The 15,974-nt window shown below is 49.5% G+C and overlaps 2 protein-coding genes and 1 long non-coding RNA gene across 9 annotated transcripts in view; 2 read left to right on the plus strand and 1 right to left on the minus strand.

The window, feature by feature from the left end:
* The window catches only part of LOC130538454 (zinc finger protein 521), a 78,692-nt gene extending 76,699 nt beyond the window's left edge, over window positions 1–1,993 (plus strand). For all 6 annotated transcript variants that reach the window (XM_057056056.1, XM_057056054.1, XM_057056058.1 and 3 more), the window contains one exon: window positions 587–1,993. In XM_057056056.1, the coding sequence (XP_056912036.1) occupies window positions 587–616 (30 nt within the window). In that variant the 3' untranslated portion in view covers window positions 617–1,993. The remainder of the gene's footprint in view (window positions 1–586) is intronic.
* Window positions 1,994–8,240: 6,247 nt separating this feature from the next.
* Window positions 8,241–13,490, minus strand: LOC130539225 (histamine H3 receptor). 2 transcript variants are annotated; one of them, XM_057057431.1, is made up of 4 exons: window positions 13,087–13,490; window positions 12,537–12,703; window positions 10,563–11,152; window positions 8,241–10,487 (listed from the first exon to the last, which is right to left on the minus strand). In XM_057057431.1, exons 1-4 carry the CDS (start codon window positions 13,331–13,333, stop codon window positions 10,409–10,411), a joined length of 1,083 nt encoding a protein of 360 aa, XP_056913411.1. In that variant the 5' UTR covers window positions 13,334–13,490; the 3' UTR covers window positions 8,241–10,408. The 2 variants fall into 2 exon arrangements, with proteins under 2 accessions (XP_056913411.1, XP_056913410.1); XM_057057430.1 differs by having other exon boundaries at window positions 8,241–11,152.
* Window positions 10,145–15,818, plus strand: LOC130539226 (uncharacterized). The gene is made up of 2 exons (XR_008954065.1): window positions 10,145–10,277; window positions 15,665–15,818. It is a non-coding gene; the product is annotated as an uncharacterized LOC130539226 (long non-coding RNA).
* The last annotated feature ends 156 nt before the right edge of the window (window positions 15,819–15,974 follow it).

Consider the following 15,974-nt stretch of genomic DNA (forward strand, 5'->3'; position numbering starts at 1 on the left):
GCGCAGCAAGTCGTGCATGTAGTTTGCATTAAAGGGATTAGCAGTCACTTCAAAAGATGACCTGGATTCAGCCCACCGGGGACACCAGTTACACACCCCCTGGTCCACGCTCCCTTTAAAGAACCTGGCACAGCTGCCCCACTACAACCACTCTCGGAGGCCCGCGCACGTGTGCGTGCACGCATACATTTGCGAGGTCCGGACAAACGGAGCGATATTGTTGGCTCGTTATGGCGGAGCGGGAACGGGTCCGAATCCAGATAATCAGCAGCGCGTTGCTCAGTTTGGGGTTTTTTTCCTGCTCGTCCTGGAGATTCAATAGACCCACACTTGATAATTAAGCCCGCGTCGGTGTGTTTTTACGGCTTCGTCTCCATGGACACGGCCTGTGCTCGTGCTGCAGGCTGGAGCACCAGACCCCAGTCTCACCTGTGCGAAGATTCCGAACCGAAGGTGTTTGTGTGCTCACTGTGGACCGCGGATAACGTCCAGCGTCCTTCTAATCAAGGGACAAAGGAGAGCGCCGGATGCATGTGTTGTATGTGATCATAACGCCCCCCCCTGTTTTTTTTCCCTGTCCCCACAGAACCACACGTTGACTCAGCACAGCAGCTAACTCGGTAAAGACCATTTCGCCGTGGCAGAGAACAAGGATCACATGATGCCGGCGGGGGGAGAAAAAAAAAATTAAAAAGGCTGCCCGCCAATTACCGTCAGTGCAGTTTCCCACTGACTGTCTTGCACTGAACTTTCGCTTCAGTTTCACCGCGAGGAACCGCGCCGCAGCAAGAAAAGAGAAAAGAAAGAGGGGGAGGGATGATAAAAGAACCCTCTCTGTTCTTTACTAACCATTATCTGGAAAAATAATTAAAAAGCCAATTTATTTGTACATAGAATCCTTCATGTGTTGCTTAACTTACAGCTATATCGCAATCTTATACAGTATTTGCTAATGTACAGTTCAAAAGCTTTTGTCCAGGGAAAAAAAAAAAGAGAGAAGAGAAGATCAGTGGCTCGGCCGATCGGGACGGCAAGAGAAAAGGACAAACGGCGTCTCTGAGAGCGCAGGAGGCCGCAGGAAGCTCGTTGTCTTTTGATCAGCGTCCCGACGGGTCGGCCGTCTCGCCGGGTCGGCCGTCTCGCCGGTTCTGTCCGCTGCATCCAGGCCGCCGGAGGACAAGCTGGGAACGGCGGTGCAACTAATCTGCACTGCTGGGCTGGAGTTCAGATGGGGGGGGGCAGGAAAAAAATTCCAAACAAGAAGAAAAGAGGACAGGATGCTGATATATGCAAAGGCAGTGACACAGATTTGGGAAAGGCTAGTTGCTCCGGTTGGCTGGTGAACAGAGGCGGGACGCTCCCAGGTGGCTCCCAGAGCGTGGGGACATCCCAGAGCGTGGGGACATCCCAGCCCACTGACTCAACCTGTACATTTCTCTCCGTAATGTTTACTGCTCGTTGAAGCCTGGAGATTACTGGAAGTCTTTATTTTTTTCCCCCCTTTGTGTTTGTATTATCTCTGCAAAAAAAAATCACAGCTGGGGCGCGAACCCATTTGCATTTGGGGTCAGGAAGACTGAGCAGAGTTTCCGTCCGCCTCGGGGGACGCACCATAATGACTAAACTCCGTCCCTGGCTCTCCTGGAGAGTGCCCTAGTCCCCCCCGTCGCTTCGCTGTGTCCCGTCGCTCTCTGCTCAAGCTGGAAGCCTCTGCGGCATCATCCCAAACTTAGAAAAAAAACCATTCTGTCATGTAAATGTTTTGCATTCATTGGATCTGAGATGCACTTTTGTATAAAACTTTAATGTTTTGACATTTTGATTGAGAATTCCTACACAGTTTACAGGAAATCACCATCTCCTGCAGCAAAAGAGCAGCAATCTCTGACCTTATTCAAACGTATTGTACAAATATGGAGTTCTGTATTTGGCAGACCTCTTTTTTTGTGTTGCACATGTGATGAAAATATTAAAAACTGTATGAGGAAACGCCTCAGCTCTCCTGTCATTACCGTGTGTGTGTGTGTGTGTGTGTGTGTGTGTGTGTGTGTGTGTGTGTGTGTGTGTGTGTGTGTGTGAGAGAGAGAGTGTGAGAGAGCTCAGCAGGGCTAAACTCTGGATTCAGCTCCTCTTTCCTTTAATACCACCGGATAAATTTCATTTCCAAACCTGAAAAAATTCACTCTTGCAGATCTGCTTCCTGGCGCCGCCGCCGCCGATGGAACATCCGAGTAATTTGATGCTGCGGATTGATCAGGTTGATTGTTCGGCATGATTGCACTTGTTAAAATTAAACCCTCCCAATCGCAGCGTAGCTTAACTGCATGTGCCGAGCTTGTAAACGACGTCTCCTACATGTGTTTGTTAACGCTACATCTGTGTGATTGGGCCTCTCTGCTTCTGCTTCTGACTCTCTCTTTCCTCTTCTCTTCTTCTTTTATAGCTTTTCTGTAAACGTCTTTTCCCTTTTTGATCCAGGAGCTTCCAGGAATGTTGGAATCACACACTGGTTCACCTCTCAGAAAACATCCTGGCAATAAAAAGTTCTTTCTCGCCGTTCAATTAAACATTTTCCTCAGATTTTCTGTGCACTGACCTTGACGCCTCTCTTTGCTCTCAGGCTGAAAAGTCGGTTTCTTCAACTCTGCAGCTCTTTCCAACAAATGAATTCGCTCGCCAAAAGAACGCCATATTTACCCGTTTGCTGCGGGGGCGCCTTTCTTCTGTATCTCGCTGTGTTGCTGACTCAAGGTTAACAGTTAACTGTGCTAATCTCTGCCTGCTGTACACTGAGCTTCAGAAATTCCACATTTCACATCATTTTCCTCACTGTTTTGGGGCCTGGGCTGAAGTCCACTGCAGCCCGGGGCAGGTGAGGCCCAACTCTACCTTCCCACCTGAACCTGCTCCTCGTCTGGAGCTCTTGAAGCTTTCTCGCTGTTCTCCTCATTTTGTTGCCTTTTTATTTCATTTTCATTTTTTACCTGTTTCCTTGTTGTTTGGTGTTCTATATGAAAAGGATTATTATCTAAATAAATCACAAAAGTAAAGCAGCTCTTAGCTGAACATGCTGAAACCGTAGAATATAAATGCGTCCTTGTGTCTGTCTTAACACAATTAACCAATCAGAAAAGACCTAAGACGGCACAAACACCCTCATCCCCCAAAGCCCGCACACCTTTTTTTTCTCCCCGACCCCCTCGTATGAAATTGCTTCCTATTTTTCTCGCTCCCTGGTGGCCCTCGCTAACAAACATCTGAGCATCTTATGGGAGGTCGGTGTTATTAATGACTCCATTACCCATCACCCTGTGCGGTCCCATTCCGCACACCCTCGTGCGAGGTCTATTTAGGGAGCCTCCAGCTCTCCAGGAGACTGAAAGAGAGATTCTCCTGCCTTTGAAAAACGGGACAAAACCCACGCGACAGCATCTGTCTGTCTCGGAACACCATCCCTCATCGGTGACATGGAAGCAAACTTCCCAAAGTCTTGGTTTCTTCTGTCGGCAGCGTTTAGCATTCCGGCTCAGGTGAGCGATGGACCGGGCCTTTCATCAGTGACTTCCACAACCCCTCATCAGAGCCAGAGATGGTACGCCCCGACATTAACTGTCACTCTGAATGCAAGCTGGGCATCCATTAAACAACTTTGCTAGCGTCTCCCCATGCCAGGCACTTTTAATAAGCTTCAAGGGCATTTGAACGGATCCAGAACTTTGCTTTGCCAGAGATGGACTGGCCCACATCATCCATTACATTAAATTGGGTGGCGGCCTCCAGCTCCATATTTATGATTTAATTAAATTCACTTGTGAGGCGTATCAGAAGCACCGTGGCCTCCCTTTTAACGCCAGCCCGAGCACCGAAACACTCTCACGCCGTCTCACACGCACGCACACACACACACACGCGAGCGTGCACACACACGCTACGTTTCTGACACTCGCCCAAGTGTGAGGCTTTGTGGGCGCGTTGGCAGGAGCGTTCTCGTGGGCTCGTTTAAAGCAATATAATTACACAGCCCCCAAGTATTCTTCCATCAGAAAGTAGCGGAATGGATGGCTTGTTCAGAGATAACTTAGTCTGGCTGGTCCTCAGCGGCGGCGTCGCTTCAGCATCACCTCGCCGCCGCCAAGCGCCAAGCTAGTCCTTGGTGGGACTGGGCAGTCTGGCCAGATGTTCTGGAGCAGCTGGAACGCCATTGTTCTTGTCCAGAATGTGAGTGCGAACTGGCATTTTGTTGATTTTATTTTTTCATTGGACAGGCTAATACCGTCAGCCCTCCAGAGGACCAGTGTTAAGGCTTTATTAAAGAATTACAAGCGCCTCCTGAACTTGTGCCGCTCGCCACCATCCAGAAAGTTAAGAGGATGTCCCACTATAGCCAGCAGGAACACCCCCCCCCACACACACACACCACACACACACACACCACACACACACACCATGTTTGGCAGCTCTGCCGTGTGCAAAATCTGGTCTGGTGTAACCTCCACATTGTTCGGCCTATGCATTCCCCCCACCGACGGAGACCTCGGAGACCTCTTATGGCATTCAATATGTGCGCCCAGGCGTGGGATCCAGATCCATTTGGCTGGGAGATCCGCCGGGACCGTCTGGGGTAACCCAATCTCTCATACCGGCACTCCGCATCCAGAGCCATCTTTGCACTTCAGAACCGTGTCAGCAAAATGGAGGCCGTGGCCGCGGCGCGGCGTTGCTGTGCATCAAAGACTGCGGCCCTCACAGCCTCCGAACGCTGCAGCGCCACATTCCAACGTAAACATCCCGCTAGCCATTTGTAAAAAAGGACGTTTTTTTCACTCCCTCCTACATTTTCTGAAGAGTTTATCCCGTGGATCAGGGTGTCTCCCAGCTCCTCAGACTCATCTTAGCGAGCGGCGGCTCCTATAGACAAACAAGCAGTCTCCCCCTAATGATGGCCCCCGTCTCCTGAACCGGGAGAGCTGAAGGTGAGTACCCCCCTCCGGTCATCTCTCCCTCTCTCAGACACTAGAAATAGACCGGGCACCAGATGATGTGTTTCTTTTTTTTATTTTATGGATGAGATGGGGAGGATTTTCAAAAATGTATTAAACACCAGGCACTAAAATCTAGACCAGGTGGGGGTCAAAGTCTCCAGGCTCTGGAGCCACCGCGGCTGCTGCAACGGTCGGAGGACACAGAGAGACTAACAAGAGGAGAGAGGAGAGGACGGTATCAATAATGCAGCCTTGACTGTGTACAGCTGACTGGGAAAGAAGAATGGGAAAGATGCTGCTGCGAGGGGGGGTGGGAGGTTGTGGGGGGGCGGAACGACGTCTCACATGAGCCCAGCTAAGTGCCACTACATACATTTTTGGGGTTAAATGATTGGAGCTTTTGCCTCCCAGCGAGAGGGTAACGGGTGACAAATGGGCGCCTCCTGCGTCCTCTCCACACGTTGGGGAAGAGGGGACAGGGACGGGGATGGGGACAGGGATAGGGATGGGGACGGGGACGGGGATGGGGACGGGGACATGGATGGGGACGGGGACAGGGATGGGGACAGGGACATGGACGGGGATGGGGACGGGGACAGGGATGGGGACAGGGACATGGACGGGGATGGGGACGGGGACAGGGATGGGGACAGGGACAGGGACGGGGACGTGCGGCGGATCAAACCCCACGATGCTGGGAAGGAGCTGAGGAAACTTCATTTTACCATCATTTTATTCTTATTTATGATGTTGTGGGATGTCAGTTAAACACAAACTGGTAGTTTCACATTTATTTTCTCCTCTTTGGTGAAGAAGGTAAAAAATAAAAAAAAAAGCTCTGTAATGGATCCTCTTGGGAAAGGCCTTCGTTCTTCCAGTGTTCCCTTTCTCTCCCCGATCTCTTCCTCTCTTCCTTTTTCTTAAATCTCTCGTCTCTCCTTTTTTTTAATTTGCAGAGCCCCCCCATATTGTAAACAGCTCACAAAAGCATGACAAGGTCTCTGCTCATGTTCCTCCTGCCTCCCTCTCTGTTCTCGCAGCTATTTGTTGTTGTCTGCTCGCTATCGTCTGCTTGTGTTTGTCTCCATCGCTCCTTTTCTCCTGTTTTTTTTTTCCTCTGCGTCAGAAAAGCAAAAGTTAATTAAATATGGAACGAGACGGAGCAGCGTCTCTTTAAACCATCATGTCATTAAAATGGCATCCCTGGGAGATCAGCTTAAAAGGAGCCGGAGAACAATGTCTTCCCCGTCAGATATTTATGGGCCTGGTTATGTAAACATGCTCCCTTTATTCTCTATGTATATTTCATGTAATTATCACTTTTTGTAGTGCTGCCCCCCCTGAGATTTGTAGAGGCAAGAAGTTACTGGGGGAATGTCATCAGAAGAGACTATTGTTGCCGCGCTGCCATGGCAGGAGGAAGACAACGTTCCTGCCTGGGTGAACTCTCTTCTTCTGTCATCACATGAATAAAAACAGTGTTTGGTTCCAGTTTCTGCTGGTCTGAACCTCCCCGCAGGTGCATCATCCCTCTGTTGGAGCCGGAGCTGAGAGCGCGCCCTGGGCGCCGGACGCCGGCGTGCAGGGGCCCGCGATGAAGGGGCCCCGTTTTCAAACAGGGGCCACCTGAGTCCTGCTCGCCGTCCCTCGGCTCGTGTCCCGTCACAGAAGACGTGATGATGGAACTTTGGGCTCTGATGTGCGTTTTGTTGGAGGAAAAACCCGCTTGGACGGCGAAGCGATCAAAAACGACATTAAACAGACGCGAGCCGCTAATATTACGTATAAATGCCCACAATCGGGCGTGATGGCGGCTCTCTGGAGCATCGCGGAACGCCGCTCTCCTCTCTGTTGTTCACTGTCTTCTTTGCTGAGGAGCCAAAATGTCTCCAAGTAATCTAACTAGCTCTGACTTCGGGGACACCATGAGGTCGGCCACGGGTTCTGTCATTACTATTTCACCCACTACAGGCGTTTCCAGCTCTGAACCTGCCATATTGCTATCCACCCTGACCCCATAGGCGCGGCAAACCTAAGCGAACCGCCGTTCGGCGGCAATAACCACTGCAGAATTGCTTTTAATCAACGTCTGAAATGAGGGTGACTTGAAGCGTCGCCCCATGCTGATTAAATGTAATTGTTTAATTGCCAAGTGCTGGGAACCCATCCTAAGAGGATTCCAATGGAATTATTTAATCTCTAGTCAGGAAGTACACTGCAGGAAAGAGGCAGGAGGGGGGAAGCGGAAGATAGGAAAAGGCAAGGAATCAAACAGAAAGAGTTTGTTTTTCTTTCGGAGTATTTTCCTCATGAAATATTCAGTTTACATTTACTTAGCTGAGGGAGCGAGCAGCCTATGTGGGTCAGGACGCGCGATGGGTGACGCTTCCGCTTCGGGGGGGTCACAGGTTTGACCCGCACCTGCAGACTTGAGAGGTCTGGGCTAACGGGTCATCTCCCATCTATCTCCTGATATTACTGCAGCACGTGCTCGTCTCCGTGGGGGGGGGCGTTGGCATGTGTGCACGCCGGTGGTTCTGAAGCTGAGGTTAATCACGAAGGTCTTATCACAGCCCTTCCTGCTAACAGGGCTCCACGAAGGGGCACGTGTGCATCCCAGTTGGGGTCACAACGATAATAAACACACATTTTTATATATGTGAAAATTATTAAAGTGATAAACGGCGTGCAAATAATTAGGAACGGTGTCCCTTTAGAGACTAAATGAGGCTGGCAAGCTCCTCAGCCCAGACTGTTGGGGACATCAATAGCTGTGGTCCTCCCAGTATAACTCCCAGTATAACTCCCAGTATAACTGGACACAGCACCTCCTTGAAGTCGCCCGGCTGTTTCTGTGGCTTTTAGACACGCGGGGAGTAAACTCAGGCCTGCCTTTCTGCTGATAAAAGCAGTTCTGTCACCACCAGGGAAATGTGCCTGCATCCCTCTGGTCTGACATCCCCTCCCCCACCAACAGCACCACCTTCCCCACACTGTAGGGAGCGAGGGAGGGGGGCCACAGGCCAGCAGCTGTGCCCTTATTCACAGCACCTGACCGGGGGCCCAGATGTGCACACGGGCAACAGCAACAATTTGAGCAATATCAGTCCCCTGTGGGACCCCGCACCTGCAAGTGCAGCTCGATATATGACATGGCGGTGTGTTTACTGTATATATGTATATATACCATGCATATATAGAGAGAGAGATTTTTAAAAAGGAGAAGAAAAAAGCTCAATTAATCTATCAAACCAAATCTAGCAGGACTGCAGACAGTACAAAAACTGTATTGCACTCTCAGCATTTCATCTGCACATCAACCAAAAGCCATCCATTACCTGGCACAGACCCAATTTTCCATCAGGTAGACGGACACAATGTTGCCCCCAGCAACCATACAGCTCTATAGAATATGCATGTGTACATACACACTGATGTTGTGCAACTTACACTGATTTATGAACATATCTTAAAATTCACTCACTTGAAATTACAAATGGAATACTACTAATGCTTAAACGGTGGAAAATCTGTACTTATCGGCAATATAGAGGTAAAATAAATAAAACAAGAATGTGGTTACAGATGACTGAAAGGAGCATTATTCAGTTTCACACATCACATTCCTCTTTTACAGTGTACAGCAATGATCAGCGTGCAAACGAAGTGCGTTTAAATGCCATTAAATTCCAATACCAATATAAAGTCCGAAGCTGCAGCGCCACTGCGGAAAAGTCTAAAGGTTAATGGTGACATCTAGTGGCGGACAGCTGTACATACACCAGCGCGGTCCAAAAGTATGAGATGCGCGTAAACATCATTTAACAACATGTTGATATCAATATTGAAAAGTAACAGTCGAGGATAAAAGTAAAGCCGATGAGTGGTTTTACAGGAAAAGTGACATCCACGTGTCAAGATGTTGATTTGGGGGGGGTTCTTTCATGATGACACATTACATGATATTACAGATTAAAACAGCCGTTTAAGCAACAGTTTGACTGACACCAGAGGGCGAGAGAACTATTCTAACTCACACCAGTAAAATATGCAATATATGGATTCCAGTTGTGCTTGACCTCAACATAATTTCTATATTGCTTCTTAACTTTTAATGATCAAATACCAACATGTTTTGAAGTCTATTCGTTACACCATTGCACTAAAATATGAAAGTGAGTTGTAAATTTACACAGCCTGGCCAAAAGAACGTCACCACCTGGACCAATGACTCAAATGGGTCAGAGGCACCTGTTGGAGCACCACTGATGGGTCGTTAGCGTTCAGCTGGTAACACCTTATTTAAGCCCAGCTGATGCAGCTGCTTCTCAGCTCTTCAACAATCATGTTAAGGGCTCATTCTGTGGTGGTGGAGGAGATGTTGGTGTGTTTGAGAAGAGTCACAGCATTGTCCTGCCTCCACCAGAGGAAACATCTAAGAAACTCCTAAAATAGGCTTAAGAACTGTCCAACCATTCAGAACGGGGAGGATAGTGGGGAACCATCATCTTAGAGGGAGAAATGTGGTCAGAAAACCATCCTGAATGATGGTGACCAGTGGTCACTCAAAGGTTTGGTGGACTCAGAGGGTAGAAGAGCACCAGTAGAACTCAGGACTGTGAGAGTTGGAACATTCCCACGTGCACAATGTGAAGGGACTGAAGAGCTGTGGAGCCTTCAGAAAAGCAGTAATGAGGGAGGCTGATCAAGAGGCTTCAGTCTGCTGGGGAGCATAAAGACTCTGGAGCAATGGAAGAAGGTCACGGGGTCTGATGGGTCCAGATTGGCCCTGTTCCAGAGTGATGGGGCATCAGGGTAGGAAGAGAGGCAGATGAACCCATGCTCCCATCATGGTGTCTACTGGACCAGCCTGGGGGGGGGCAGAGCTCTGATGATGTGGGCATATTCCAAGATGAGAATTCCAGGATTCCTGGGGCTCAGATAGTGAGAGAGGTTCAGGGATGAGACATCATTTCACACATGGACGGGCCCCCAGAGTCCAGACCTCAACCCCCCTGAGAACCTTTGGGACGTGCTGGAGAAGCTTTGCTCAGAGGTCCGACTCTCCCATCATCACTACAAGATCTGGGAGGGAAATAAAAGTGTGACATTCCAGAAGCTCATGGAAGCAACGTTGGAAGGAGTGTTCACAGCTGAAGAGGCTCCGCCCACATATTAGGAGTGTGTGACCCTTTTTTGGCCAGGCGGTGAAGATCGACTGCAGAAGCCTACACGGAGTGACCTTCGTGATGTGACCTCAATGACTAATTTGCATATTATCTGTACAGCGTGAAGGTAAGACATCTAAACAATGACGAGCTCATGTGATTACTGTGAATTCTGTTGCGTGGTGGTTTAGCATCATGTGGAGAAGTGGTGAGTCTGATGTTGGCACGTTGCTCACACTCCCACCGGGTCGTGACGTGTCACTGACTGGCACGCAGGGCAGAGGTGGGAGTGGAGTTCCTCCCCGGGCACAGGATCTTGTTAAAGGCCCTGCGGAAGCTGCTGTGGCAGAGCGGGTACAGGAAGGGGTTAATGGCTGAGTTGAGCCACAGCAGCCAGAAAGTGACCTCGTACCAGTGGTGCTGGATGCAGCGCCCCCTGCAGGCGGCGCGGATGATCATCAGTAGGGTGTACGGAGCCCAGCAGATGGCAAACACACACACGATGATGGCCAGGGACTTGGCGATCTTCTTGTCTCTGGACAGGCGGCTGGGATGGATGCTCCTACTGGGCGAGGGATCCAGCTTTCCTATGCTGGGGGAGGAGCTCTGGGAGGGGATGGAGACGATCCTGGTCAGCTTCAAGCCAGAGGTGTTGGAGAGGGGGACGCCTTCCCCCTGGTCCGCAGCAGGCTCGCTCAGCTGGAGGTGGAGGTGGGTGTCCCCGCTGCGGCGCCTCCTCCTGCGGATGCTGAGGTAAATGCTAAGGTTGAAGAAGGCCACGGAAATGAAGGGAGAGAAAAACTCCAGCGTGGAAGCACTCAGCAGAAAGGACCAGGAGTAATAGAACTCGGCAAAGCACTCATCTTTGGGTACGCGGCTTCTCCCCACCAGCAGCTCCCAGAATATGATCGCCGGGCCGTACAAGACAAAGGCCAGCACCCAGACAGCGATCATCTTGATGACGGCCTGATGACTCAGGCTCTGTCTGGCACGGTAACTTACCTGCAGCAAACACGGAGCAGAAAACATCTTTTGAGCAGAGCTGCAGAGCGATTGTTCACTGCAATCGTCATTATTCAGTATTTTACTGCAAAGGAAACCAGACTGATGCCCTGACGGAGGTTTCACGCTAGCAACCTGCGCGTCGTTCCCTGCAGTCTGTGAATCACGGCCTTCCATTTCAGTATATCTGAACATGAAGAATTAAAGCCTTTTTTTTTAAATCAAACTGACACATTTTACCCATCAAATTGGATTTATAGTTCCAAAAAAATATGCAGCATAAATGCTAAAGCTCTCAGGATGGCGCTCAATTAGCATCCATGATAGAGTCTGCATCCTTGTTCTCGTGCACTCTCCAGGTGGGTGCGCACCTGTTCTGAATGACAAAACTTATCAACCGCAGCTCATTTTCAAAGGGATATGAAAATGGCTCCACTTGTATAAATTAATTTGTGTCCAGTGCTTGTTGGCCCCTCTTCATGCCGAGATGATGCTCAGACGCATTCGGAATCAACAGATCCGACCTGTTTGGCGATCTAAGCACCATCTTTTCCTTTGCCAAGCACAAACTTTGTCCTTTTTTATGTCGGTGTTCAGAGAGAAATGCTTTTAGGAAAATGTTGTTTCTGCTCTGATTGATCTGGATGGAAGGACTACGGCAGAGAGGAGGGCCCATATGATCAAAGCTGCTTAATTACAGATGCTTCTCTCTCCCTGTCTGTCTTCCTCTCTCGCTCGCTGGTGTTATTTGTATTCCTTGCTCTGATGTTAAGTGTTTGCTTGTGAAAGGAAAGAGGCCTGGCTCTTTGTCTCACACCAAGCCTCCTCCTCTCAGCACCAGGGTCTGCACGTGAGCATCCAGGTTACAGTCGGTGGGCTAACGAACAGTTAGACCCATCAAACGGTGTGATAAGCTGATCAAAGTGTGATAAGCCGATCAAGAGCAAAAGCTGGCACAATCCTGCACAGACGCGGATTCAATTCAGAAAGTTGGAAAGTGGATTTTTTTTCCCAGTTTCCCCAAATACTCCTGTGCAGCTCCGTTTCTCTCGCTATAATTACCGGTGGCACCGGGCCTGAGGAGGTCCTGAATCATTAACCTGTGCAGATGGGCACATGAGGGACTCTGAGGTGCCACCGCCCTGACCTATGACCCCAGAGATGCCCCAGTTCCAATTTAAGAGACGGGCCACAATCACGTTTATTTCTGTCAGCATTTGCACGGTGACCTTTCACCTATTCAAATGACGCCTCAGCTGAGTGATATTTAAAAGAAATCCTGCACCCTCGTAAACTCCAGGCTGATTTCCCGATGTCAGCCGACATTCAGAACCATCCCTGCCGCGCTAACGTCGCTCGGGCGTGAGACAGACGTTCTGCTCACCGCTCTGGTGACGGACAGGAAGCGGTCGTAGCTGATAAGGACGATGTTGAAGACGGACGCGGAGCAGAGCAGGTAGTCCATGACCAGCCAGAGCTTACACAGCCCTCGGCCCAGCGTCCACCGGCCTGTCAGGGTGTAGGGGATGTAGACCGGGATGCAGAAGGCACCTAAATAAGCAGAGGAAAGGAAGGAACGTCAAAATCTGTAGAGCAACAGTTTCATTTTAGGCAAACTGTAAATGTTTTTACTACAAAATATCCTCATTTAAATAATAGAAACCCAGGCCTGAACACATCACTCTCCAAACTACATTATTCAAGATTTGCTTAATATTTAATGGAAAATATGAGAGGATGATATGATACTGTCCTAAGAAACTGATGTAAAATTTGGGTTTTTTTGGACACAATTTCACAATTCCTGGTGAAAAACGGATGCAAAATGAAAACATTATTCAGTCAGTAGTAGTGCGTAGAAACTGAACAAAGATCTGATCAAACACATTTGCATGAGATGTGTAACAGCTGATAATTGACCTGGACCCACTTACCGACGAGAAAATCCGATATCGCCAAATTCAGGAAGTAGTAATTACACTGTCTCCTCAAACTCTTGTCCACTTTAAAGGCCAAAATGACCAGCGCGTTGCCCAACACTATCACGACCACCAAAGTCACCATCATCGCCATCAAAAGCACAAACACGGGTCCGGAAAACGCGGAGCTGCTCTGGATTCTGGCCGTGACGTTGGTCAAATAGCGAAGGCTGGAGTAGGAGCCGCTTTCTCCCTCCGACATGGTCCTCTAATCCTCACCAGAGGGGCGCAGAGTCTGGAGGAAGCAACAGGTGCCAGATGATCAGTGCCCGCCTCCCTCCGACAGCCCCGAAACTCTCCTGCTCCCGCTGTGCACAAATGCCTCCCAAAATCCAGGAGAGAGAGCGCGCAAAGCTCGCCACAAGACGCACACCGAATTACGCGCAGGTAAAAAAAAAAAAGAAAATTTAAAAGAGGCGGGGGGTGGGGGCAATATAGAAAAAAACCCACCTTGCTAATTAAATAATTTCTCCAACGAGATAATGGTTCCGCTGTCGGATTGTGTCAAGTTGATTTCGTGGCTTCTTCATTCGGCAGATGAGAAAGTTTGTTTCTGCGCATCAGCCAAAATGAATTCGGTTTCCATTAAGGGAAACTAATGACCCCCCGCAGGCAATCAGAATCAATAAGTCACCCGCACTATGTTAATCACTTGATTAGGACTCACAAATAGCGTGATTGCCTATTTCAGCAACATCCCCACGTCGACGAACAGGAGACTTTGAACGCACCACTGATTGTTGTTTTGAAATCCCGGCATGACAAATATGCCCAAATTCAGATTGGATCAATTTTGGGCTGCTCGCCCTGTAATAGAATGATCGTAATCCTGCAGTGAGGGTGCCTGCAGAGGTCAGGAAGACGGTCCCACGCAGGCTGCAGACAGCTACCACCGAGAAGGCGAAAGCAACAACGCTGCTGCCTCTCTGGTGATTCGGGTCTTTGGATTAGAATCACTTAATTCACCTTCTGCTGCTGCAGTCTTCATGCTTTGTTCCCTCCAGCTCTGCTGCCTTCAGTACACGTTCCTGATGGACACTAACACGATTGAGCAGGTTGGGTTTTTGTTCCTATGGCGCCTGAAAGTGGTGCGGGCAGTGCACGGGAATTTGACCCGTGTACCTGTTTGGCTAGTTACTGTGTACGTTTCCTCTCTCTTGGTGCACGGTGAAGGACAGGAAATCAGTGGTCCTTATTTGCATTCTTATAGTGGCTTTCCAGTCCCCCAGCTGTGGTCCAGGAGAAATGACAAACACTACAGAGGAGCAGAAGTGACTGAAGGAGCCGAGCCCGAATTACTGTTATTTTCTGGCAAATGGAACCGCTGGTGTCTGTCAGGCCCGGTCAGGTCAGAGCCGCAGCCGCGGAGGAGACTTCAGATGCAGCTTCCTTCGGATTCCTCAGTGCTGCTGCTCCAAGTGTCCACATCAATATTCACAGCGGCTTGAAGGCGTCAGCTGAAGGTTCCCATTGTTTCCGATGGCCCCGGCGGCTTTGGTGGAAAATCTGTGTAAGAAATGTTCCAAATGTGATGCAAATGTGCACGAGATGTCATGGAAACCACCCCAACCCCAACCCACACACGACCCAGCATCCTGCGGCACGCTTCTAATTATCTGATCTCGTTTATACGTAAAGGCCGTGAGTCCCGGCGCCCCAGAAAGAGCGCCGTCTCTTTATCTGAATAAACCAACACTTTAAAACACAAAAGAAACATCTAAACGAAATCAAATCCATGCTGCATGTGAAAGGACGAGCGCAGCGGCTCATCTGAGTTTGGAGGGCTCTCGGAATGGAGGCGGTGTCACGCAGGGTTCAGAGAGGCTCTGGAGTTGACAATTATGCGGCGCCCTGCTGCGCCGCTCCAACGCTCGAGTGTTTGTGTGTTGATGCAGGGTGTCCGTGCGCTCCTACCGTAACACTGAGCTGATCCATTAACCACAGCTGAAAGGAGGAAATGACAACTGCAGCCTACTGGAGTTTGTCCCCCTTTTAGCCAGCGACGTGGTGCTGGATTCATATATTAGTGTTTCACCCGAGGCTGTGGGGCTGTTTTATCCTAAACCTGAAGGTTTCGCAGCAGTTAGAAAGGCCCAGAACAACAGATGGATGTGTGTTTCAACACACAGATGCGGAGGAGGTGGGCGGCGAGAGGGCTCCGGCCACGCGGACATCCATCAAGGGCGGGGCCTCCAGGCGCTCCTTCATCTCCACCTATGGTTCTAACATCTGCTCCCATCACTCACCGCTTCCACTTCTCTTTTTTTTTTTTTTGCTTTAAGTCACCCGATGCTGCACGTTTCTCTTGCTGTGATTAAAGGAGGGGTTGTGAACCAGCAACACGATTGTGTTCTAAAGCCTGGCTCCTCAAAGGTCAAAGGTGAAGGACACGAGCGATCTGCTAAAGAACAAATCCAGCCTGGCGGAGGCTGCTGGCATTCAGCTGACGCTCCAGAATGCCACCAGCTCATTGAAATGCTCAGGGCGTGACCAGCGTTTCCACTCGTTAAATTTTTCATCTCTCTTTCAAAAGCTCCGAGCTGCTTGGTGGTAAATGAGGGAGGACCACCCTCATGTGACGCCCAGCCCAGCAACCAGGTTTGCGCAGCCAACATGTTAAACGGCCAAAAGAAAATCAATAAATCACCTTCACCTGTTGTACCTGGTGACCCTGGTGGCTCCTTTCATTTGCAGGCTTGTTGCATTCATTTTTGCTCTTCAATAAATTTCCCTTGTTATGCAAATAAGCATTGAGAGCGCTTTAAAACGAGGATGCTTCCTCTCTGTATGGGCGGGAGGATCAATAACAGGAGTTATAACCTGCCCTAACACGACGCCGTTAA

Source organism: Takifugu flavidus, chromosome 15 (assembly GCF_003711565.1).
Source record: "Takifugu flavidus isolate HTHZ2018 chromosome 15, ASM371156v2, whole genome shotgun sequence".
Classification (NCBI taxonomy): domain Eukaryota; kingdom Metazoa; phylum Chordata; class Actinopteri; order Tetraodontiformes; family Tetraodontidae; genus Takifugu; species Takifugu flavidus.

What these genes read in the sequence shown, in the direction of transcription:
- LOC130539225 (XM_057057430.1), bottom strand. Translation starts at nt 13,333, where the DNA reads ATGTCGGAGGGAGAAAGCGGCTCCTACTCCAGCCTTCGCTATTTGACC. An exon ending in GATATCGGATTTTCTCGTCG is followed by an intron (nt 12,704 to 13,086) that starts GTAAGTGGGTCC and finishes CTGCTTATTTAG; the next exon opens with GTGCCTTCTGCATCCCGGTC. An exon ending in TCCTGTCCGTCACCAGAGCG is followed by an intron (nt 11,153 to 12,536) that starts GTGAGCAGAACG and finishes TGTTTGCTGCAG; the next exon opens with GTAAGTTACCGTGCCAGACA.